Below are 26,207 nucleotides of genomic sequence, written 5' to 3' on the forward strand. Positions count from 1 at the left end.
AATATGTCGTTCTGCCCCTGAACAAGCCACTGTTCCGAGGCAGTCATTGAAAATAAGAATTTGTTCTTAGCTGACTTGCCTAGTTAAATAAAAAATAAAAAGACATTCTTAATCCAGCAGTGGTGACACAGAGGATTAAGGGCCATTCGTCAGGACGGGGACACAAACCATACCTCAGGGTAGTTTTTTTTTGTGTGTGTGTGTGTGTGTGTGTGAGAGCCTGGAGGTTATGAACACAGTGTGTGCAGGCAGGTATGCTGGGCTGCGGTCCAGACAACCAGTCAAATCAATAACACAAGCCATTTTAGGGAGAACCAAACCACCATGGCTTCCTGACCTTTGGCCAAACACAGAACCTGGATCCATCAGAGACTTCATCCCCCCAGTCCTCTTTGAACACACCCTACCATACCCTGCTGTTAAACAACACTGCCCACCCCACCCTGCTGTTAAACAAATACAATAACAGACTGGTCAGAGAAAACAGGAGAGGAAGAAGGAGGGAGACGGAGAGAGGGACACGGATGGGTCTGCCAGAAGTGAAAGCTTTGAAAGTCACTCAGACACAAGGAGTGGAGGGTCAACATGATCTGGCCCCAGGTCCATCAGAGACACGACCTCTCAAAAAAAACTGGAAGCTCATTCGATGTGCCTTCCCTAATTGCTCATATTCCTCCTATGACTAGCAGGTGCCATTTTTTATGAAAGGTTGATAACACACCTCACAGTCACAAAATGTATGAATGCATAGACTACGTATAGGACAGCTGCGTACATACTTACAAGATGTGATTCACTTAATTATCTAAGCCACCTGGATAATCCCATATACCTACAGGAAAAGAGCCAAGACATTAATATCAATGCCATAAAAGTATATATGTATTGTTCTGTGCATGTGTGAACCGGTCTGTGCGTGCCCATCATGGTGGTGGTGTTGAATATGAACTCTGTTAGGTTTATTTCCCTGCGGACATAACGGATATGGAGCAGTAAACATGCCAGTAAAACAAACCCACCCATCCCAGACATGATACAGCCGGCAGTTATTCTGTTATTGAACCCATATAATTGACTCAACGACGCCATAAAACGCTAACGTGTTACATTACCGGCCCTGGTAGAACAACTTGGCTGGCCGGCACAGAAAAGTCTGTCAGAGTGTCGCACGGCAAGGGGGAAAACTGTCACTGTAGTGGAGTGACTCAGAGACTCCAGCCGGTCAACAGTGAAAGAGGTTTCCTGTGTGTGAGGTGCTGTACTGTACTCTACTGTACTGTAATGGTCTGGAGTGGAACATGCCGTGAAATAAGTAGCCCAAGAACAGCAGTTGGCTGACCTTCAGCATACCAGTCTCGTAGGATCTATCAGAGGTAGTGCACTACACAGAATACTAGGGTCCCGTTTAGGGCAACCCCAGTGTAAGGTACATAACAGGAGTACAATCCCATATGGACGCCAGTCCCCACACTATATGCAATTTGAAATTGTAATATCTAGTGGCTTGTAAATGCCAGCCAGTTGTGTCCAACTCCAAATACCCCTTACCTTTCTTCTGAAGCTGTGCTCTCTCCTTCTGCCGCAGGTCTGTCTCCCGGCCCAGCACCTTCCTCTGTCTCTCCAGCTCACCTCGTAGCATCCCGAGACGCATCTGCATACACTCCCGCTCCTTCTTCTGCAGAGAGAGAGCGAAGAAAGGAGAGAGAGAGGTGGAGAGGAGAAAATGAAGAATAAACCGAGAGAGAGTGAGAAAGAAAGAAATAGAAAGAGAGTATATATATGTTTCACCACAGCAAGTGCTTTTCATTATTCCAGCTCAACACCATATCCCCATTAGGTCTCTCAGAACAAGCCACACAATCTAGGGCCAATCCCATAACAAACTCATTCAATACGCCTCTCATAACCCATTATACACTGTCAATACTGGATGGATGAAGACAAGTGGGGCCTCAAACAAGGTCTTTCAAAATAACCCCTCCAAAATCCCTCACGAGAGAAATTGGAGATCCTCATATAAAGGGCAAATGCGAGTTAACCTCTTCATGTCCATAACGGAAAAATATAATTTCCTTTGGTACACTTGTTCTCTGAGCTTACTGATGGACAAATCTGGAAAATGATTCTTCAATTGGCCAAAGTGTTTGTCTAAAATACAAGTTTTTTACACTGTACTATATTTAGTCTTTGGACATATTTTATAAATGTGAATTCATGTGAATACATGTTCAAATGATCAGATCTTAATAATTTGTGGTAAAAACACAAAAGTATGTGGACACCCCTTCAAAATGAGTGGATTTGGCTATTTCAGCCACACCAGTTGCCGGCCGGTGTATAAAATCGAGCACCTAGACATCTCCATAGACAAACATTGGCAGTAGAATGGCCTTACTGAAGAGCTCAGTGACTTTCAACATGGTACCGTCAAAGGATGCCACCTTTCCATCAAGTGTCTGCCCTGTTAGAGCTGCCCCGGTCGACTGTAAGTACTGTTATTGTGAGGTGGAAACGTCTAGGAGCAACAAAGGCTCAGCCGCGAAGTGATAGGCCACACAAGCTCACAGAACGGGACCGCCGAGTGCTGAAGCGCGTAAAAATCATCTGTCCTCGGTTGCACCACTCAAAACCAAGTTCCAAACTGCCAATGGAAGCAATGTCAGCACAATAACTGTTTGTCAGGAGCTTCATGAAATGGGTTTCCATGGCCAAGCAACGGCACAAAAACCTAAGATCACCATGCACAATGCCAAGTGTCAGCTAGAGTGGTGTAAAGCTCGCCGCCATTGAACTTGTTCTTGTTGTTTCAGCAAGACAATGCCCCTGTGGGCAAAGCGAGGTCCATACAGAAATAGTTTGTCGAGATCGGTGTGGAGGAACTTGACTGGCCTGCACAGTGCCTTGACCTCAACCCAATCGAACACCTTTGGGATGAATCAGAACGCTGACTGCGAGCCAAGCCTAATCGCCCAACATCAGTGCCCGACCTAACTAATCCTCGTGGCTGAATGGAAGTCCCCGCTGCATTGTTCCAACATCCAGTGGAAAGCCTTCCCAGAAGAGTGGGGGGGACCAACTACATATTGAACGCCCATGATTTTGGAATGAGATGTTCGACGAGCAGGTGTCCACATACTTCTGGTCATGTATTGTGCATGTGTGTGCGTGTATATATATATATATATATATATATATATATATATATATATATATATATATATATATATATATATATATATATATATATATATATATGTGTGTGTGTGTGTGTGTGTGTGTGTGTGTGTGTGTGTGTGTGTGTGTCAAAACTATGATCATATTTGAGATTCTTCAAAAAAAGTGGCCTCCCTTTGCACGCTCTTGGCATTATCTCAACCAGATTCATGAGGTAGTCACCTGGAATGCATTTCAATTAACAGGTGTGCCTTGTTAAAAGTTAATTTGTGGAATTTATTTCCTTCTGAATGCATTTGAGCCAATCAGTTGTGTTGTGACAAGGTAGGGGTGGTATACAGAAGATAGCCCTATTTGGTAAAAGACCAAGTCCATATTATGGCAAGAACAGCTCAAATGAGCAAAGAGAAACAACAGTCCATCATTACTTTAAGACATGAAGGTCAGTCAATACAGGAAATATCAAGAAGTTAGAAAGTTCAGTCGCAAAAACCATCAAGCGCTATGATGAAACTGGCTGTCATGAGGACCGCCACAGGAAAGGAAGACCCAGAGTTACTTCTACTGCAGTTACAGTTAACTGCACGTCAGATTGCAGCCCAAATAAATGCTTCACAGAGTTCTAGTAACAGACACATCTCAACATCAACTGCTCAGAGAAGACTGAGTGAATCAGGCCTTCATGGTCGAACTGCTGCAAAGAAACCACTACTAAAGGACACCAATAAAAAGAACAGACTTGCTTGGGCCAAGAAACACGAGCAATGGACAATAGACCAGTGGAAATCTGTCCTTTGGTCTGATTAGTCCAAATTTGCGATTTTTGGTTCCAAACGCAGTGTCTTTGTCAGACACAGAGCTGGTGAATGGATGATCTAAGCATGTGTGGTTCCCACAATGAAGCATGAAGGAGGTGTGATGGTGTGGGGGTGCTTTGCTGGTGACATTATCAGTATTTTTTAAAATAATTCAAGGCACACTTAACCAGCATGGCTACCACAGCATTCTGCAGCAATACGCCATCCCACCTGGCTTGCGCTTAGTGGGACTATCATTTATTTTTCAACAAGACAATGACCCAACACACCTCCAGGCTGTGTAAGGGCTATTTGACCAAGAAAGATAGTGATGGAGTGCTGCATCAGATGACCTAGCCTCCACAATCACCCGATCTCAACCCAATTGAGATGGTTTGGGATGAGTTGGGCCACAGAGTGAAGGAAAAGCAGCCAACAAGTGCTGAGCATATATGGGAACTCCTTCAAGACTGTTGGAAAGCATTCGAGGTGAAGCTGGTTGAGAAAATGCCAAGAGTGTGCAAAGCTGTCATCAGGGCAAAGGGTGGCTATTTGAAGAATCTCATATATAAAATATATTTTGATTTGTTTAACAGTTTTTTGGCTACTACATAATCCCATGTGTTATTTCATAGTTTTGATGTCTTCACTATCATTCTACAATGTAGAAAATAGTAAAAAATAAAGAACAACCCTTGAATGAGTAGGTGTTCTAAAAACTTTTGACCGGTAGTGTATATATCAACAATATCTAAATAAATCCACACACACACACACACACACCACTAGAGAATATGCAGTATAAGCAAATCCAATGCAAGTCAATAGAGACTGGAGAGAGAGTAATTTTACAAAATTCTCTATCATCTTAAACATGTTCAGATCTTAATTTTTAGTATATTTCTTGCCTGGACCAAAATTTGAATATACATTTTTGCAAATCTATTGAAAATAAAAACACCAGATTTACATAAGTATTCAGAACCTCTGCTATGAGACTTGAAATTGAGCTCAGGTGCATCCTGTTTCCATTGATCATCCTTGAGATGTTTCCACAATTTGATTGGGGTCCACCTGTGGCAAATTCAATTGACTGGACATGATTTGGAAAGGCCCACACTTGTCCATACAAGGTCCCACAGTTGACAGTGCATGTCAGAGCAAAAATCAATCGGGGAAGAAGGGCCTTGGTCAGGGAGATGACCAATAACTCGATGGTCGATCTGACAGAGCTCCAGAGTTCCTTTGTGGAGATGGGAGAACCTTCCAGAAGGACAACCATCTCTGCAGCACTCCACCAATCAGGCCGTTATGGTAGAGTGGCCAGACGGAAGCCACTCCTAAGTAAATGGAACATGACCACCCGCTTGGAGTTGCCAAAAGGCACCTAAAGAACCCACAGTCCATGAGAAACAAGATTCTCTGGTCTGATGAAACCAAGATTGAACTCTTTGGCCTGAATGCCAAGCGTCACGTCTGGGGGAAACCTGGCACCATCCCTACGGTGAAGCATGGTGGTGGCAGCATCATGCTGTGGGGATGAATTTCAGCGACAGGGAGCCTCAGGATCGAGGGAAAGATGAACGGAGCCAAGTACAGAGAGATGCTTGATGAAAACCTGCTCCAGAGCACTCAGGACCTCATTCTAGGATGAAGTGCCGTGTAAATGACTTCTTTGCACAATTCTAGCCAGAGTTCCTCTGTCCAATGTCTGTGTTCTTTTTCCCATCTTAATCTTGTATTTTTGGGGGGCCAGTCTGACATGGCTTTTTCTTTGCAACTCTGTCTAGAAGGCCAGCATCTCGGAATCGCCTCTTCACTGTTGACGTTGAGACTGTTGTTTTGACGGTACTATTTAATGAAGCTGCCAGTAGTGGACAAGTGAGGCGTGTTTCTCAAACTAGACACTCTAATGTACTTGCCCTCTTGCTCAGTTGTGCACCGGGGCCTCCCACTCCTCTTTCTATTCTGGATAGAGATAGTTTGCCCTGTTCTGTGAAGGGAGTAGTACACAGTGTTGTACGAGATCTTCAGTTTTTTGGCAATTTCTCACATGGAATAGCCTGTATTTCTCAGAACAAGAATAGACTGATGAGTTTCAGAAGAAAGGTCTTTGTTTCTGGCCATTTTGAGCCTGTAATCTAACCTACAAATGCTGATACTACAGATACTCAACTAGTCTAAAGAAGGCCAGTTTTATTGCTTCTTTAATCAGGACAACAGTTTTCAGCTGTGCCAACATAATTGCAAAAGGGTTTTCTAATTATCAACTAGCTAATCCAAGTCATAATTTTAAAAAGGCTAACACAACCTGCCATTGAAACACAGGAGTGCTGGTTGCTGATAATGGGCCTCTGTACGCCTATGTAGATTTTCCAGCTACAATAGTCATTTAAAACATTAATAATGTCTACACTGTATTTCTGATCAATTTGATGTTATTTTAAATGGACAAAAACTTTTCCCTTTCCCTTCAAAAACAAGGACATTTCTAAGTAACCCCAAACTTTTGAATGGTAGTGTATATACCAACAATTATTGAGATCTGAACATGTTTAAGATATGAGAAAGAGGGAAAACTCTGAAATTACTCACTCTCCAGTCTCCATTGACTTGCATTTGCTTATACTGCATGTAGTCTAGGGGTGAGGTGTATTTATATATATATATATATATAGATGTATTTGTATATATAATTTAAACAAGTATTCACATGACTTGATTCATGAAATGTGTCCAAAGACTAAATATAGTACGATACAGAAACAGGTCAAATAACAATACTATATGCTTTTAAACTATTTATTTCTGAAATGCATTTCAAAATACTCAGGAAACTAGGTGTATGTCGCAGGTCACTACTTCACAGGAGAGCCATTTGAAAGTAAACCTTTTTTTTTAGCAAAATGCGTTTTTTTGGCAGAAATGGAACATGTGAACGTTCATGTACCTTAATAACATACCTGCATGACATCTGTAAATATGAATATAATTGTTAAATTACGAGCCTAGTTGGTTTAGCCACAGAAAAAGTCAGCAACCTTCCCGCTAGCCATGATTGGCTGAGGTAATGAGTGGGCTGGACATGCCGAGAAATGAGTACGGATTGGTCTGCCATATAGCACGCTTCTCTTTGAGCTGGTCAGTAAGTGTAGGTAATCCTGTCTAACTCAGCTTTTTTTATGTATCGTGTAGTAGAACTGTGTAAGTGTTGCTCTCCACTTTTTGGAAGACCGAGTTTTGAAATCAGTGGAATTACAGTATGATAGCTAAGGAGATGGAGAAAACACCTGACTCCGGATTACATCTTCAAACTAAGGACAACCATGGCATCCGTGACAGGAAGCAGCGTCCATCTGTGATGTATACAGGTAAGATAGTCTAGCTCGCAACATTTTCAAATATTACACTTTTCTAATTTTGACAGAAAGTCATTTTCATTTCAAGTTAAAGTGTACTGTTAGCTAGCTAGCTAACATTACGTGTATGATCTTATTATTTTTTATCTCAGAGCCATTTGCTTTGCTAGTTATATCCTAATTTTAGCTAGCTAACATTGAACCTGGTTGGTTAGCTACCTGCATCTTCATGCAGGGTAGTAATGTCATGAGTTGGGATTATGGTTCATTGTTTACCTAGCTAGCTACATGTCTTAAAAGACCACTTTGAAAGTATCCTTTTCAATAGAATGTCACTGCGACAACTATTGATAGACGTAGCTGGTAAATTTGCTCTACTCCGATTTCAGAGCACTCTCGTCTGAGTGTGCCAGAGCGCAGAGTAACTGACAAATTAACGCTCAACACCCGCTGAATATGGCCGGTGTCAGTAAATGTTGCCAAAAAAACATAAATTGTTGACAGCAGCACAGTTGCAGTCACCAACACTCGGGATAACATAAAAACAGCCTACCAGCTCTGCTAGGGCGAGAAAATGGTCAGTGAGCGGTTCTCTCATTTGTGTCTGGAAGTAGCTAGCAAGCTTGCCAACGTTAACCAGTTAGCTTGGGCGCTTGACTGTTGTTGTTTAGACAGAAAGCTCAGATAAACTCTTAAAGAGATTGTTGGGGCAAAAAGCTTAAGAGGGCGTGAACGATGCTGAATGGGTGTAGACAAAGAAGAGCTCTCCAGTAGGTACCAAAACAGGCCATTTTCTCAAAAGTGAGGTTACAAGTTTATCAACTTTCAAAGTAGAATTACTTTCCCGTTGTTCCTCAAGTGCAGTGTATGATATACCATTTTGTAGCTCTTAATCCAATGTAAAAAAAAAACACTTTCAAATTTTGCTACATAAGACAGAACCAAGGCGGTCGATCACAGTTAAAAAATAAATGTATAAATTTCCTCAAAATCCCAACTTAGATTGACACTGGAAGCATGATAGATAATGACAATCTTAAAATCTTCAATGTGGCCTGTGTAGACACTTGGACTAACCTACTATGTTGACACCAATGTCATACAATTACACCATATGGAATTTGTCCTGTGGTGCATTTTGATATTGTACTAAATATAGTTCAAGGACGTGAATGGGTTTGACGTCACTGCCAAGCGAGAGAGAGAACACCGCACTAACTGGCGTAAAGGGCCAGTGTGTTATGTATTAAAGTGTTATCTGATAGAAGTGGGTGGGCTTTGTGACTGGTTCATTCTGGGACTGACATTGTGGCTGAACCCTCTAAGGCCTGGAGCGGGGCTTACTACATCCAGGAACTGGACCTTCCTCACTTCTGCCCTTTTCTCTCAGACCAGGGGTCTTCAACCTTTTTTTGCCCATGGACCTCCACCCAGGCAAACCGGAGACCCACGGACCCCCATCATATTTTTATTTATTTTTCCTTTATTTAACTAGGCAAGTCAGTTAAGGACAAATTCTTATTTTCAATAACGGCCTAGGAACAGTGGGTTAACTGCCTTGTTCAGGGGCAGGATGACAGATTTGTACAATACATTCAGTATTGTTGTAATCAACATTTTAAATTATTAGATTTGGTAGATAGTTTTCATTATTTTCACCTCCCTACATTGTAATTGGAAGAGGAAGTGTAAACACTAACATAGCCTATTATCTGAAAAAGGGAACTCAAAACACATTTTTGCTAATAGCAGCTAATTAGCTGGTTAAACAAAGGTTATCCATGTTTTGGCAAACATGTACTGTACGAGAAGAAGATGAGAGAGCACCAACATCACCTATTCACTAATTTATCAGCTGCAGACAAGCCAATGGAGTTGGTGCGGGAGGGGGGGGCATAGAGTTAGCCATTATATTGCAGTCCTAACTATCCAAGGCCAGGCCAGGCCAGGCCAGGCCAGGTAGATGACGATTAGTCCATGAGTGCTGAACTGAACCAAATACTTCTCTTCCCTGGCTGGCAGACAGCTGGCTGTAGAATGATCATGGGACTGCGGGGCACAGGGGTGACGGAGGAGGCTGCGCCAGTGAAACATTAGATTCTGATTACATTGGAGTGGACAGAGAGACTGAATCCTGCTGTGGTATTCACCACACAGCCTGAAGTCACAGTTTATCACCATATCAAACACTTCAGACTGTCAGAGCAGTAGGAGAGAAGCTGAGCTGTGTGTTTAGGTGTGTGTGTGTGTCCAGATGGCTTCCAAATGGTCTCGCTTGGAAAGGGGGAGGAAGGGGCATATGAGAAATGATCATGAGAGACGTGAGGACTGGAGATTCTCAAACAAGTGTGGGGGAGACAAGATAAATGTGCTACCATGTAAGAAATAGTACAGCATCAGCATTGCACCCTTAGGGGTGGGGAGAAGGTGGTGCAGGGTCACACACACAGGGCTAGCATCAACACCAGATGACATCTAGCTCACCACATGCCCCGTCGCCTGGGTATACCTGGATAGAGCCATTAGTATATGCAAGTCAATTAGTCAACATCTCCAGCCACCACAGGGTGCCTCCCCATCAGGCCCCAACACCATCCCCGAACATCTCACTCTATCTGGGGTTCACTTAAGGCCTGTTGGGAGGCCCCCTCCAGCCCTGGATGTACTACCCCCCAAATGAAGAACAGCGCTTGCTCTTTCGCAGGGCACAAAGTTGGAAAGATTAGAGGAGAAAGAGGGATGGATGGAGAGAGAGAGCTTGTCCTCCAACTCAAACCCATTTTGATTCCTCTGATCAGTATCATAATCCACCGCCAAGGAGGCTAATGAAAACCAGAGAGAGAGTAAGCTGACTGAGCATCTCCCTCCTCTTCCAATCTGGCTGCTTGATATGATCATCCCAGTCAGTCCTGCATTCTATCTTCTGACCCAGCAGGAATTTTAACCTTGTTATTTAGAGAGAGCATTTATTTTGCCAGTTGCCTGCAGCTGTGTGTGGTATCAACACACACACAGAAGACACGTACACGCACGCAGGCACAAATGTAGGCACGCACACGGACGGACACACACAGATGGCGATCGCAGCCAGGATCAGTAAATGCTGATATGCCTCTTATCAAGGTCTTCTGAGGCTTTTTTTTTAGGAAAACAGAGGGTGTCAGTCACTCAGACAGGCTAGATAGAGCCCCCATCTCCCGGAGTGTCAGAGCCCATATGTAGTGCAGGAATGCTGCAGCTCGCGTGTTAACCACCACTAACTACAGCCCTCCTCTAGCCTTTTGCCAAATGCCAGAGTTGACAGGTAGGCTAAGGCCGGTGTGTGTGATGTATGTAGTGCTTGCGCGGGTGCGTGTGTGTGTGTGCATGCATGCGTGTGTGTGACTGTGCATGTGTGTGTGTGTGTGCATGTGTGTGCGCCTTACAGCCAAAGCGCTGTGTATTGCTTGTCTGAAGGTCCCCGGACATCAAACAGCCAGTTGGTCAGCTGAGTCAACAGCGACAGAGGCATAACCTGGCCGTAACCCTGGAGATCAATGGCAGAGTGTGGGTGAGAGGGTGAAAGGGCCACGCCGGGCCGTGTTGGTGGGCTCCATTCCACACCCTTTGATCCCACACAGACGTGAGGTGGGGTGGGCAGACAGAGGGAGAGAGAGATACTAACAGGGAGAGCACTCATAAACAGAGAGGGGAGACTCAGAGTAAGACACACACAATGCTCCCCTCTTTCGAAACCAATAACTCAGTGGGATCATTTTAAAAGGATCTGTCTCAGCTACAGTACACAGAGAGAGCAGCGGTGGCTGATCAAAAGGAGATAGAACATGATTTATTAGCTGAGGTGAACTCTAAAAGGCTTTGGAATGTTTCATTGAGAGGAAGTATCAGCCAAAAGGCCTTTTCAATAGGAACATTGTGCTGTAGTGTGTGTGTGTCTTCATCATCTGATTGACTGAGGTGCTAGTAAGTAGTCAGTTTAGTTCAGTGGTAAAGAACACAGCACTCAGACAACAACAGGCTGAGAGAGAAGGGGACAACTAACTGAGGTATGTAGGTGAACAACAACAAGAAACTGTTGGAGCAGTCTCCTCTGACCGTGATGACAGCCACACACACACACACACAGTATTCATAACCCTTGACTTATTCCATTTTGTTGTGTTACAGCCATATATTCTCTCTCTCACCCTTCTACACACAATACCCCATAATGACAAAGTGAAAACATATTCTTTGAAATGTTTGCACATTAATTGAAAATGAAAAACAGAAATATCTAATTTACATAAGTATTCCCACCCCTGAGTCAATACATTTTCGAATCACATTTGGCAGCGATTGTACAATATTTGCCCATTATTCTGTTCAAAATTACTCAAGCTCTGTCAAATTGCTTATCATTTGTTTAACATGAAATACCCCTGAACATGTTTACAATTACAAGCATACCCATAACATGATGCAGCCACCACTATGATTTAAAATATGGAGAGTGGTACTCAGTAATATGTTGCATTAGATTTGCCCCAAAGATAACACTTTGTATTCAGGACATCCAGTTCATTTCTTTGCAGTACTACTTTAGTGCCTTGTTGCAAACAGGATGCATGTTTTGGAATATTTTTTTTTAATTCTATACAGGCTTCCTTTTCACTCTGTCAAGTGGCTTAGTATTGTGGAGTAACTACAATGTTGTTGAGCCAGCTTCAGTTTTCTCCTGTCGCAGCCATTGAACTCTGTAATTGTTAAAGACACCATTGGCCTCATTGTGAAATCCCTGAGCAGTTTCCTTCCTCTAAGGTAATGGAGTTTGTCATCTTTGTCGTGACTGAGTTTATTGATACACCATCCAAAGTGTAATTAATAATTCCACATTGCTCAAAGGGATATTATTTTTTATTTATTGTTACCCATCTACAAATAGGCACCCTTCTTTGCGAGGCATTGGAAAACCTCCCTGGTCTTTGTAGTTGAATGTGTGTTTGAAATTGTATCTGTGGGGTACACGATTATTGCACATGCACACACAACTTATTATGTGACTTGTTAAGCACATTTTTACTTCTGAACTTATTTAGGCTTGCCATAACAAAAGTGGTTGACTACTTATTGACTAAAGACATTTCAGCTTTCATTTTTAATGAATTAGTTACATTTTTCAAAAACATAACTCCACTGACATTATAGGGTAGTATGTGTAGGCCAGTGACAACAATCTCAATTTAATTTTAAATTCTGGTTGTAACAAAACAAAATGTGGAAAAAGTCCATGGGTGTGAATGCTTTCTGAAGGCACTGTAGGAACACACACACTGTAGAGAAAGCTGTGGAGGAAAGGGGGGAGGGCGGCTAAATCTTGTGTGCAAAAATCAGCTTTTAACTTGACAGTGTAGCCTATACCTTGAGCCCCAAAACATGAAAGTGTCAGAGCCCCAGGGCTTTTTTAACAGGACCTTTTGAAGTGTACGTTTACAATAAACACAACATTTAAAACCTAGGATTACCACTCCGTTTTCACAGCTGTTTGGAAGCCAATTCCAACATTTTTAAATATGCTTTCTTTTTATTGGTTTTGATTTGACTTGGAGGGTGGAAATAAAGTTACACTTTTTTTTTTTTCTGCTGGTTTTCTGTTGTACCTGATTACTAATTGCACCCGTCTAAATCAGTCCCTGATTAGAGGGGAACAATAAAGAATGCAGTGGCACTGGTTTTGAAGTCCAGAGTCAGGGTTGGGTAGGTTACTTTCTAAATGTATCTGTTACAGTTACTAGTTACCTGTCCAAAATTGTAAATCAGTAGCTTAACTTTTGGATTACCAGAACTCAGTAAAGTAATTGGATTACAGCCAAAGTCATAAAATCTGGTTTTAAACGTAAACCTAACCTTAACCCTATAGTTAACCACACTGCTAACCCCTAATGCCTAACCCTAACCTTCAATTAAGACCAAAAAGCTCATTTTTGTTTTCATTAATTTTAACAATATCGCCAATGTCAACCTGCTTAAGAGGCATTAGAAGAAGACAAAAATGAATATTACTAATTGAACAACATCCATTGCAGGATAAATCAATGTTAGAGTTTGGATGTTACATTTTACTTTATGGGCTGGTTATGTTGGCCTGCTATAACCCATTGCTTTCTACTACAGGTAATAATATGATTATCTTTACATCTTTCCAGCTATTCCAATTAATTTAAAAATACCTGATCTTCAAGATTAGGACTTGGGAAATATAGATTAGCCAAATTGTTTTGAGTTGAAGAAGAAATGCTGCTCTCGAATGGCATGCTTCGAGCACTACCGAAAAGCTTTATTTGCATTTGAAAAATTAACCCCATATAGTGCATTTGCTAAGGACGCCTATTGTTTACATTTGTTGGTGACATTTTGATATCTTGATAATTTGCAGCTGTTTAAGTCTATAAAAAGTGTGTGGGTTTGAGCATGTGTCCGTTTTTGAGCAATAAAAGACGCATTCGTGGTCTTTTAAAAATGAAACTTGTTTTTGACTGTATGGAGCACAATACCATGGGTGAGTTTAGAAGGGAGAAACTCGCTGAAACTTTAATTCCATAGGTTGGGTACCGCACTATGCAGCTGTTGCAAGTAGAGGTTGACCGATTAAATCGGAATGGCTGATTAATTGGGTCCGATTTCAAGTTTCCATAACAATCGATAATCAGCATTTGTGGATACCGATCATGTCCTATTACATTGCACTCCACGAGGAGACTGCGTAGCAGGCTGACTACCTGTTATGCGAGTGCAGCAAGGAGCCAAGGTAAGGTGCTAGCTAGCATTAAACTTATCTTTTTAAAAAAAACAATCAATCTTAACATAATCACTAGTTAACTACACATGGTTGATGATATTACTAGTTTATCTAGCTTGTCCTGCGTTGCATATAATCGTTGCGGTGCCTGTAAATTTATCATTGAATCACAGCCTACTTCGCCAAACGGGTGATTTAACAAGCGCATTCGCGAAAGATGCACTGTCGTTGCACCAATGTGTACCTAACTATAAACATCAACGCCTTTCTTAAAATAAATACACAGTATATATTTTTTAACCTGCATATTTAGTTAATATTGCCTGCTAACATTAATTTATTTTAACTAGGGAAATTGTGTCACTTCTCTTGCGTTCATTGCACGCAGAGTCAGGGTATATGCAACAGTTTGGGCCACCTGGCTCGTTGCGAAATAATTTGCCAGACTTTTACGTAATTATGACATAACATTGAAGGCTGTACAATGTAACAGCAATATTTAGACTCATGGATTCCACCTGTTAGATAAAATACGGGACGGTTCCGTATTTCACTGAAATAATAAATAAATAAAATGAAATAAAATGTTTTGTTTTCGTTATGATAGTTTCCGGATTCGACCATATTAATGAGCTAAGGCTCGTATTTCTGTGTGTATTATATTATAATTAAGTCTATGATTTGATAGAGCAGTCTGACTGAGCGGTGGAAGGCAGCAGCAGGCTCGTAACCATTCATTCAAACAGCACTTTACTGCGTTTGCCAGCGTCTCTTCGCAATGCTTCAAGCATGGCACTGTTTATGACTTCAAGCCTATCAACTCCTGAGATTAGGCTGGCAATGCTCAAGTACCTATTAGAACATCCGATAGTCAAAGGTATATGAAACACAAATGGTATAGAGAGAAATAGTCCTATAATAACTACAACCTAAAACAACTTACCTGGGAATATTAAAGACTCATGTTAAAAGGAACCACCAGCTTTTATATGTTCTCATGTTCTGAGCAAGGAACTTAAACGTTAGCTTTTTAACGTGGCACATATTGCACTTTTACTTTACTACTTTCTACTCCAACACTTTGTTTTTGCATTATTTAAACCAAATTGAGCATGTTTCATTATTTATTTGACTAAATAGATTTTATTGATGTATTATATTAAGTTAAAATAAGTGTTCATTCAGCATTGTTGTAATTCTCATTATTACAACTAATATCAAATCAAATGTATTTGTCACATACACATGGTTAGCAGATGTTAATGCGAGTGTAGCGAAATGCTTGTGCTTCTGGTTCCGACAATGCAGTAATAACCAGCGAGTAATCTAACTAACAATTCCAAAACTACTACCTTATACACACAAGTGTAAAAAAAAAATGGCAGATTTATCAGTATCGGCTTTTTTTGGGTCCTCCAATAATCAGTATCGGCTTTTTTTGGGTCCTCCAATAATCAGTATCGGCGTTAAAAAAATCAGAATCGGTCGACCTCTAGTTGCTGACCACTGGGGAATACTCATTACGCCGATTCTGTTGCAAAACCTTTCTTAAACGAAAGCAAACGGAACGAAAACGGAGAGAGTTCTACCTGAATTTGTCCAAGAGAAACTCTCGTTTTACTCTGTTTGCTTCCATTTGGTTCTTAAACAGTAAACGGATTCCTTACTGAATATACCCCTGGTCGCCAAAACAATGATTGATAGGCAGCTTAAACTTCTTCAATTAAACCATTATTGGTGTAAAAAACACATATACATTTGTGAACAGCCATCCACATTCAAAAAAATCTACAATGCATAAGGCGCAAATAGCTAAATGAGAGAGCAGCAGTGTGAATCACATCAATGCGCTATGTAGCCTAGATATCAATAATAAGTGATATCTGTATTGCCCGTAGGCTACACCACTGCTGTCATCCTTACCTCCAAGTGTTTATTAAAGTTGGAAAATGACTGCAGCATTATCTTTGGAAGACTTAGCTTGGACTACAAAAGCCTATTCCTGCTATTTTCCCGCAATCCATCAAACGCATCTGGTGTGTCATCATAGTGTTCTCTGACTTGTAATCAGACTCGCTCAGATTGAACAAATTTAAACATGCACCTTTTTTCAATGCTGATTTTAATGTCACTGAGAAAACAGAAAGGTGTTAAATATTTTTTTGAATGAATTTAAAAGTCATCCTAGAAGTAATCATTTCGTTTTTCAAAAGAATCTGTAATCTGAATACTGAATACATTTATCTGTTACATGTAATCCGTTACTCCCCAACCCTGTCCAGAGTTGAGTTTGAGGGCGATAGAGGGTGACCGCTTAATCTGTCTAAATAGATGATATGATAAAAGCCTGAGGGTCTAATTACATATTATTATAAGGATCTGTGTAATACACTATCTACAATGTGCTGAGCATTTAGCCTAGTGCTAGCTTGGTGCCGTCCACAGATTATTATTGCTGGATGATCCCAGGTGGTTGTTTTGGCTGACTACAGGAGTAGCTGCTAGTGCTTCTCATCTGGACGAGCACAATCATCTTTGGTCAAATAAAAAAAAGAACAAAGACTTCAGTTCTCCTAGCCAGGTCTAATCTCACAAACTGATTATTATAGTAAGCACATGATATTGGCACAACATAGATAATGGGTTTGCAAGAGGATGAGTTGTGGATGAGCAGAGATCAGTGGAGGATCTGTATGTGGCTGGCTGACTCACCCGCTCGTTGCAGGCCACTGTCGTCCTCAGCTTCTCCTCAATCTCCTTCCCGATCTTCTGCACCGTCACCTGGGTCTGCTTGATGGCTCTCTGTGCTGTGTGGAGCCTAGAAAGTACAGGGAGGAAGAAAATCAGGATATTAATCAAAAGGCTCTCTACCACAGGAACTCAACAGACATGTACTGTATAATAGAGGATGCTTCTGTGATGCTGACAGATTTACATTACAACTGCAGGAGAGTAAATAAATAACTATACAGAAGAACAGAGGTCCGACTCTCCTCTACGGACAGCGTAATGTCAGCCATCTTGTTAGCTGCGCTATTTGTTAATGTTATATAGGTTTGTTTGGAGGACAGAGTGAGGAAGTATGAGTTATGATGGACCACATGTGTGTTCTAAATTTGTGGCGAGTTTGTTTCCCCTCATTGTTTCTTTTCCTAATTTACTGGGGTTTAATCTATATTGTTGTGCTGTATTGTCTCCAAATGTCTCAAAAGTTAATGAAAGTTCCAAATTAACAAAGGACAAAGCAGGTTTTGAGAACGTCGAAAGAACAAAGTTCATTAAAATGACTCCTATAGATTCAGGGGACATATCAGGTTCTCAAATACCCAAGAACCACAAATAACCCACCAGTATTTTAATCACTTTTATTTTCTAATATATCTAACCACAATTTAAGGCTTCAATGTTGCCTTATGGACCTAAACATACTAAATCCAGACCACTGAGAGAAACCTCAACGGGCCATTTAATAAACCCTCACCACAAACATGGAAGACATTCCCAAAACTTTTGGGTACTGAAGTCATTCATTCATTGTCCTCTCTGGAGAGGGAACAATAACAACAATACCAAAAGACAAGCCTAAACGTTATTGCAGCTATCAATCACAGACTTGATTAACTCTCCAAGTATGCTTTCAACAGCTCCAGGCCTCATGGGGAGGGAGGGAGAGAGGGAGACTGAGATGCTCCCCACAACAGAGCTGCCCCAGGGACACATCTAATAGGAACAGACAACCATCACACCAGGCTGAGATATGAGGGTCCTCCTCACACGCAGGAGGGCAGGCATTAGCAATAATATTGTCAGAGAGACTCGAGATCACCCTTGTTTTGTCCAATTTACAGACACGCTCAATGGGAGGTAAGTGTTAGATGTGGCAGTGTGGCTGGCAGTGTCTGACCCATTCTCTCTCTCATCTACAGTATGAATGGTTCCACCATCTGGTCTGGGGGCTCCCGGTGGAGAGATGTGGTTATCTTTCAGCCCCCCTGCCCCAACTTTCCAACCCACCATTCTTCCAGTCACATCATTCCACCTCTTTCTGAAGCAGGCTGTTCCTCACATCTCCATCCTACAATCCCTCCTTCTGTCTATTGTTCGCTACTAGTGAACCCTGAGGATGATCTAAGAACGTGCTGCCTGGCCTGTGTTTAATAGTAATATCTCAGCACTTAACCTAGATAATGCTAAGGCAGATTCCCGCCCCAAACCACTATGCATAGTCTTCAGTCAATCAATGCACCAAAACCAGAGTTCTTCAGCTTTTGGCTGAATCAGTGGACTTGATGTAAGCCACAAAGACTATTTTAAGGGCCCAGGATTGTGGATAATCCTGTACTGGTGCCAAAACACTCTGCGATCTTTCATACTCCACTTCTGGGGCCTTTGAAACTGTCATCAGGGTCCAGGTATACTGAGGCCTGGTGGTTTCCCCTTCCTCTAGTACTTATAACATAATGGGAATATTCAACCACAACTTTCTTCTAAAATTCATACTATGCTTCTTTCTTAGAAATTCTCAATCATTCTCAACACCTCACTTCGGAGCACGAATCTGAAAAGAAGCCTTTTGGTCTTTCCCAATTTACCACAATCTCAAAATTGATCAAAAACATTTAACAAAATTGGTCTCTGTGACTACGGACATCTTTCTTCACTACGTGACTGCAACCACCTGGGTCCACACATGCCTCTCTCTCTCTCTCTCTCTCTCTCTCTCTCTCTCTCTGTAAAGGTTACATTAAGCAGGGTGGCGTGGAGCCACAGCTTTTTCAGATAAACGTCCCTCTTTTCACTCACGTATCCCATATCCGTTGCTTTCGTTCCTCAATTTTCTTAAATGAGGTAATTGGCTAAATCAGTGAGGCTAAAAACTCCATTCCTCTATCCATGCTGAACAAGGCAGCTAGTTGTCTGCCAATAAGTCATCTAGGCTACATACATCATGGGCCTTTTGGGGTCGGGTGGTGAAGGGGGGGGTACTCGGGTGCAGCTCTTTCCCACTGCTTGCACTTGAATGTGGTCCATGTGTGAGCAGCAGCTCTGGGTATTAGTCCATGGACTATATACACTCGCCTCTCATGATGCAACAACCACTTGTGGTTGAGTTCATAGTGGTTGCAGTGGGGAACGTGGTTATGGCAGAGTGAGAATGTGGCCTGTGGTCATGGAAGAAGTGGAAGTGGGGAATTTTTGTAACTTTACGGGACTGTTGAGAAAAGGGGTTTTGCTTCGGTATGCAGTCCCTCAGAGCCTTCCTGGAACTGCCTCTTTTACTGGGTTTTATGCCTGACCCTCCATAAAATTGGTTTCCACTAATCCAGCTCTGAGATATTTCCACAGATCTAGGGTGCCTCCAGCCCACTCCATGTTTTTTCATTAAAAACGCTGTTCCTCAGACACCTCAGGATATTACTGTGTGTGGTAGGAGGACGGAGCCCAGACCAACATTCATCACTCCTGTATCTTCAGTAAGTGGGGTCAGACACTAACTTCTAATGATTTCACACTAAGAACGGAGGGAGGGAAAAAATCTTGAATACAATCATTCACTTTTCTTCCCATTTCAACCTGCCTGGGAAGACAACGATAGCCGTTGGAGATAGTCCTAGGAAACGTCAGAGCAAAGCCATTTTGACAGCTTTATCAGTCCGAGGTGATTGCGATGAAGGAATCTGATATGGCCACTTCCCCTAAGTGAGTGCTGTTATCTCCCCAGACCTTCACGCATGTCTGAAACCCTTATCAGCTCTACCAGTCTGAGGCTAGGAGGGCCAGGGCCCCTGGATCACAGGGGGGGAGGGGGGTGAACAAATCCCATGCAACTATGCCCTCACTGGGGCAGTACAACGACCAGGCTGGCACAAACCCCTCCAGAAAACCCACTGAACGATAAAACAACTTTCCTTTTCTACAACAGGACTAGTGAAAATGACAACTAGGGATTACTTGGAGTTACAATTCAAATAAGTACGCATTTCAGATGTGCTTCAAAAGGACATTCAGTCCTTGATTTAAGATCTATAGGCATCTGAAAATAATAACATCTGTTGGCTTTAAACATTAAATCAGTTGGTGGGTGAATGCTTGATAAAAGCATGTTGATTACAACAACATTTTTGAACTCTCAAATGGAACATTTGCCCTAAACAGACAGCTGCTTGGAAGCCATCTTTAAAGAATTGTTGTTTGCGATGCTGCGTCTCACAGAATAAAGGAGGAAAGAAGTAAGGGTTGATGGATTTATGAGGTGCAAAATCAATGAACATTGTAATAAATACAAAATGGCATTGACTTTCTAACCTCATACACATCCAGTACGTAGTAACTCCTTCCAGAGTGGCCTCCCCAAAGCACTGGCTCTGATGGCCTGTCCCATTCATGGATTCATTTACCCAACTGATGATCTCCAAATAAATATTTACCATGGTTTATACATAGAGCAACAGGCCAGCAAACCCAATCTCGCAATCAGTGCCGAGCAACAGCAAAGGCAGATGTATCATCTGGTTTACAGAGATAAAGGTAGGAAAACAACTAGGGGAAAAGAGAGAAAAGAAAAGAGAGAAATATAGAGAGAAAGAGGACAAAGGGCAATCAGTGAAGTACAAACACCATTGTAAATGCAACCCATATTAACGGATTCTTTATTTTCCATTTTGTACTTCAACTATTTGCACATTTTCACAACACTGTACATTGCCATAATATACCATTTGAGTGTAATGTTTACTGTTAGTTTTATTGTTTATTTCACTTTTTCACGTTTATTGTCCATTTAATTTGCTTTGGCAATTTAAACATATGTTTCCCATGCCGATAAAGCCTTTCAAATTGAATTGAAAGAAGAAAAAATATCCCATCCTCTGTCCCTCTGGAGAATAGAGTAGGGGCACATCCAAACAAAACACATTTCATTGCTTGCCTTATATAGCATTGGGGGTTGGGGTCTTGCACTCCTCAATCACAAAGCAGTTGATGAGATAGCTTAAAGCCTGGGTCGATTCCATTTTTCCACAATGGCTTGTAGCGGTTCTCTGTTTTTGTTCGTAATCATGCATTTTTCATCCCCCCCCTCGTTCCGACACTGTGCTTTTTGTTTTGAGAGACCGCTTGACGTCGGGGGCATGGAAACATTTTGTGGATCTTTTGTATTAGAGAGAAAACACGAGGAAGTGAGGTGCAGTTGGTATCTAAGAAAATATAATAAGAGGGAGGAGGGGAGGAGGCTGACAAAACACTTTTCTTTTGCTGTGTGATACGATGGGTTTCATTTCTGAAATGCTCGTATATCAGGTGACAAGAGATTGGGGCCCTTGTTTATGTTTTTGGCCCCTCTCCACCTCCGCTTCCACTTCCTCAGTCTACAGATATAGGTCATACACACAGAAAGACACAAACACCTTACAGACAGGCCTGGAACATAGGCTGGTTGAGAGACAACTAGATCAGACATGTACTTTTACTGAACGGACTAACTAGTTCAAAACTACTCATCGGAGCATATCGATTAAATCAATCAGAAAATGATTCTGACTGTTTGATCTTACAAATGAAAGCAATAGAATACATTCACACCCGTAGTCATTTGTATCTTAGAAATAAAATAAAACCCCAAAATAGATTGTATGTTTTACAGATAACACAAATATATAAACAGGTACCCAACAACGGCCAAACAACATAAAGCAAGGGGGAAGAGAGGCAGAGGGGTGACATAGTTGGAAAACCAAATAAACACCTTCCATTCTGCCACAAACCTGGACCTCAACAGCAGGGCAGAGAATGTCAACACATTTTACCCTGTCGCTATTCACCTCAAATTTCACCATTGTCCCCCCCCCCCCCCCCCCCCCCCCATATGTACATGGAGGGGGAGATAAGATTGTCCCCCCGCAGAAAATATTTTGGTGCGCCTGCTCTCCGGGGATGGATGGATGGATGCCTCATTATTGACTTCCTCCAAGATGTTGTAAGTCAACAAGCTTGGTTTACAATACATGGCAACTTAAGAGAGAAATGCATGCTGGGAAACCCCATGAGCAACCATGAGAAAGGATACTTTAGTCTTCTAGGGTCACAGAGAGGCCAGACCCCTCCCACTTGATTACAGACTAGAGGTTCCCACCTCCTCACCTCAGCCTAAACCCAAAGTGTCCTTCTAGGTCAATAAAGCTGCCGGGGGTAATGAACCCAACAATAAACAACTAATATCCTTACCGCACGAAGACTTGCCTTTTATCACCACTGTTACATCAATTAGGATCAAAGTTAGGGCCTAGCGTGCCTACTCCCCTGACAGCGGTGTTCGCTGACCGCCAGCAAGCGATGTTGGCCCCGGAAGAAAGAAAGAGATATAGCCTAAACAACCAGGAGCAGGAACACTCAGTCTACATGGGCACCAAACAGAACAAATTAGAGAGGAACTACGTGAAATTGTCCAATAAGAAAAGCGTAATTTTTGTCAATTAATTAGTGCACACCGTAGCAAATTAACAAGACCCAGGAGTCTACATGGGCCTAGTGGCTGGAAACAAACAAAGAATGCAGGCTAGTGGCATGGCGTGTGAGACTCTTAGTTTCTCCCATTTGAAACACCTTGAAAATTAAAAAAGACAAAAACATGTCTATAATGTCTTGACATAACTCTAATATACTAAACGTGAGAATGTAACTAACTCATAGAACACATGAAATAGTAGTCTAACGCATGATTTTAGGGATAGTGAAGAAAAAGAGATTTCCACACTAAGTTTGGAGCACAGAGGAATGTTAGGGTGAATAGCTGCAAAAGAATGGCCCAGAGGACCACATCTTACAACAGGAGTCCCTCAGCACCTACTGGGCTTGTTTTGATACCGCCCAAGTATACTCCTGAGGTGTGATAGCAAAATAGCATAGATACGTCCATATTATGCACAGTGATTTGGGGTTTAGTAGCCAGTTTGTTTTCTGTAGTCTGAATGGTGGCGTTGGGACCCTGGGGGTCAGCTCTCTGGGCCTGGAGTGGGCCAGCTGTTTAAATGGGTTCTCTTAATCCGGCCCAGAACAATATCCTGTGGCTGAGAGCCGGCAGGAAACCCACAGGACTGCTATGAGGCAAGGTACTAACTACAGGAAAGGCTTATCACCTCCCCTAGACACTGGGTCAGGGCAGACCCCTCTAGCCTTTACAGTAGAACACTGCCTCCGTTTTCACACACTGAACAGACACAAACACACACACGAGGGAGGGAGGTCAGTAAAATAAATAATCGGAGAATACAGAGAAAGAACAACGTGGCATTGATAGAGGGGAAAAAGCTTCATCTGACAATGTGTTAAGAGCGTGGAATTCTGTGGATCATCTGTTCAACAAATGATGTGTAGAGCCTATTGGTTGAGTGAAACAATCATATTGCGATAGATTCAACATTTTATCAGCCAACACAGAGTGTACCAAACATTTGGAACACCTGCACTTTCCATGACAGACTGACCCAGATGAAAGATATGATCCTAATTGATGTCACCTGTTAAATCAGTGTAGATGAAGGGGAGGAGACAGGTTAAAGATGGATTTTTAAACCTTGAGACAATTGAGACAAGGATCACGTATGTGTGCCATTCAGATGGTGAATGGGCAAGGCCAACTATTTAATTGCCATTGAACGGGGTATGGTAGTAGATGCCAGGCGCACTGGTTTCAGTGTGTCAAGAACTGCAACACGGCTTAGTTTCACGCTCAACAGTTTCCCGTGTGTATCAAGAATGGTCCACCACCCAAAAGACATCCAGAAAATGGAATTCGGTGAATCAGCCCATGTTTTTGCACTCTTCAATTGTCCAGTGTTGGTGATTGAGTGTCCACTGGAGCCGCTTCAGTTTTTAGCTGAAAGGAGTGGAACCGGTGTGGTCGTCTGCAGCAATAGCCCATGCGTGACAAGGACCAACGAGTTGTGTGTTCCAAGATGCCGTTCTGCACACCACTGTTGTAATGTGCCATTATTTGCCTGTTTGTGGCTCACCTGTTATCTTAGCTTGCACGATTCATGCTGTCCTCCTTCGACCACTCATCAACTAGCTGTTTTCGGCCACAGGAGTGCCGATGACCGGATGGTTTTGTTTGTCATTCTATTCTCGGTAAAACCTAGACACCGTCATACGTGAAAAGCTCAGGAGGATGGCGGTTTCTCAGATATTGGAATGGGCACGCCTGGCACCGATGATCATACCATGCTCAAAGTCGCTTTTTCCCCATTCTCACATTCAATCAAACAGTAACTGAATGCCTCGATGCCTGTCTGCCTGCTTTATATATTAAGCCACGTGACTATCTGTAGGAGCGAACCATTTTCGTGAACGGGGTGGTGTACCGAATAAACTGGCAACAGTGTATATACCCTGTGCTAAAATGATATATAGAGTTACAGCACATACACAGGCGTAATTCGCTTTCGTTTTACAACTGTGAATAAGATTCCTGGAGCCACTTGAGTACTCGGCCTACATTTCCAGTCTAAGGTACATTACAAATGATAAGTTTATAAAACCTGTACCCATAGGCTGCCGCTCAAAAGAAATAACAGTAAGAAATATATACAGTTTAATAACTAATAATACATTCAGGAAAATCAAACAAAAAAATAGAACTGGGCCTCCACCACCAACCTCCCATTCCCCTGGAAACCATGTTTACCACCCTTTCGCACACCCCCTAGCAACTAAGATTGCGCCCACTTCCACATCATATGGAGGAATGAGCCAACCTGATTTAGGGAACACAGTGAACAGTTGGGGCCAATCTCATCGTAAAACATTTTATTAGTGTTTAATACAGTCTGTGAACAAACTTAAAATATTTAAATTGATGATTTGGATTATGGGATGCCAAGGTCATATTTGTTCATATTCTGTTCCAGTTAAAGGGTTGTTCAAACTCTGAATATAAGCTTTCCAAAAGTTGTTTATATATATATTATTTGGGATGGTTAGGTAGTTTGGTTTCCCAAGGAACTACTAAGTTCTAATTATAGAAAAAAAAGATTTGAGTATATGTTTTATTTGTTTTTCAAATCTGCATTTTCTCAAACCACTACTGTCCATGATATCGGCAAGGGTACGGATTCAAAGTTTGGACCATTGGGGGTTGCAAAAGGACGCCTTCAATATAGCAGGGAGTTATTGTGAAATATTGGAGTATTGACATGTCATTTTGATTCCCAGTTGCATTGTTTTTCAATTTTGCGCCAAATAGAAATGGTGTGCACAATAATAGGACCAAAGCATAGTTCATAATGTTTAAGGGATGTATCAGTGAAGACCACCTCTTCCAAGGCAATAGGAGACACCATATCTCTCTCTATACTAAGCCAAGGGGCAGAATAATCATGTCTAAACCAATTTAGGACGAAATGTAAATGCCTGGAAATACAATTTAAATGTTTGGCACGAATAGTCCTTGCCATATTTGAAACCGCACTATGGATTTTATCCCAATAGCTAGAACGGGGACACAAGAGAAGCATTGAACTACAGAAATTCAGCTGTAGCAATATTCATTTTGACAATAAATAAACTCAGCAAAAAAAAGAAAACAACCCTTTTTCAGGACCCTGTCTTTCAAAATAATTAATAGAATCCATATAACTTCACAGATCTTCATTGTAAAGGGTTTAAACATTGTTTCCCATGCTTGTTCAGTGAACAATAAACAATTAATGAACATGCACCTGTGGAACGGTCATTAAGACACTAACAGCTTACAGACAGTAGGCAAATAAGGTTACAGTTAAGAAAAAATCCAAAAGAAAGATGCCATGGGTCCCTGCTCATCTGTGTGAAAGAGCCTTAGGCATGCTGCAAGGAGGCATGAGGACAGCAGATGTGGCCAGGGCAATAAATTGCAATGTCCGTACTGTGAGACGCCTAAGACAGCGCTACAGGGAGACAGGACGAACAGCTGATCGTCCTCGCAGTGGCAGACCACATGTAACAATAACAACACCTGCACAGGATCGGTACATCTGAACATCACACCTGTGGGACAGGTACAGGAAGGCAACACAACAACAACTCCCCGAGTTACACCAGGAATGCACAATCCCTCCATCAGTG

At 42.0% G+C, this 26,207-nt stretch overlaps 1 protein-coding gene across 2 annotated transcripts in view; it reads right to left on the reverse strand.

The window, feature by feature from the left end:
* uvrag (UV radiation resistance associated gene) overlaps positions 1 to 26,207 on the reverse strand; it is a 153,905-nt gene that overhangs the window by 88,889 nt on the left and 38,809 nt on the right. For both annotated transcript variants that reach the window (XM_021623519.3, XM_090192277.1), the window contains exons 7-8: positions 16,821 to 16,926; positions 1,549 to 1,675 (exon numbers count right to left, since the gene is read on the reverse strand). In XM_021623519.3, the coding sequence (XP_021479194.3) occupies positions 1,549 to 1,675; positions 16,821 to 16,926 (233 nt within the window). The remainder of the gene's footprint in view (positions 1 to 1,548; positions 1,676 to 16,820; positions 16,927 to 26,207) is intronic.

Source organism: Oncorhynchus mykiss, chromosome 12, assembly GCF_057628025.1.
Source record: "Oncorhynchus mykiss isolate SJ-2025 chromosome 12, ASM5762802v1, whole genome shotgun sequence".
Lineage (NCBI taxonomy): Eukaryota > Metazoa > Chordata > Actinopteri > Salmoniformes > Salmonidae > Oncorhynchus > Oncorhynchus mykiss.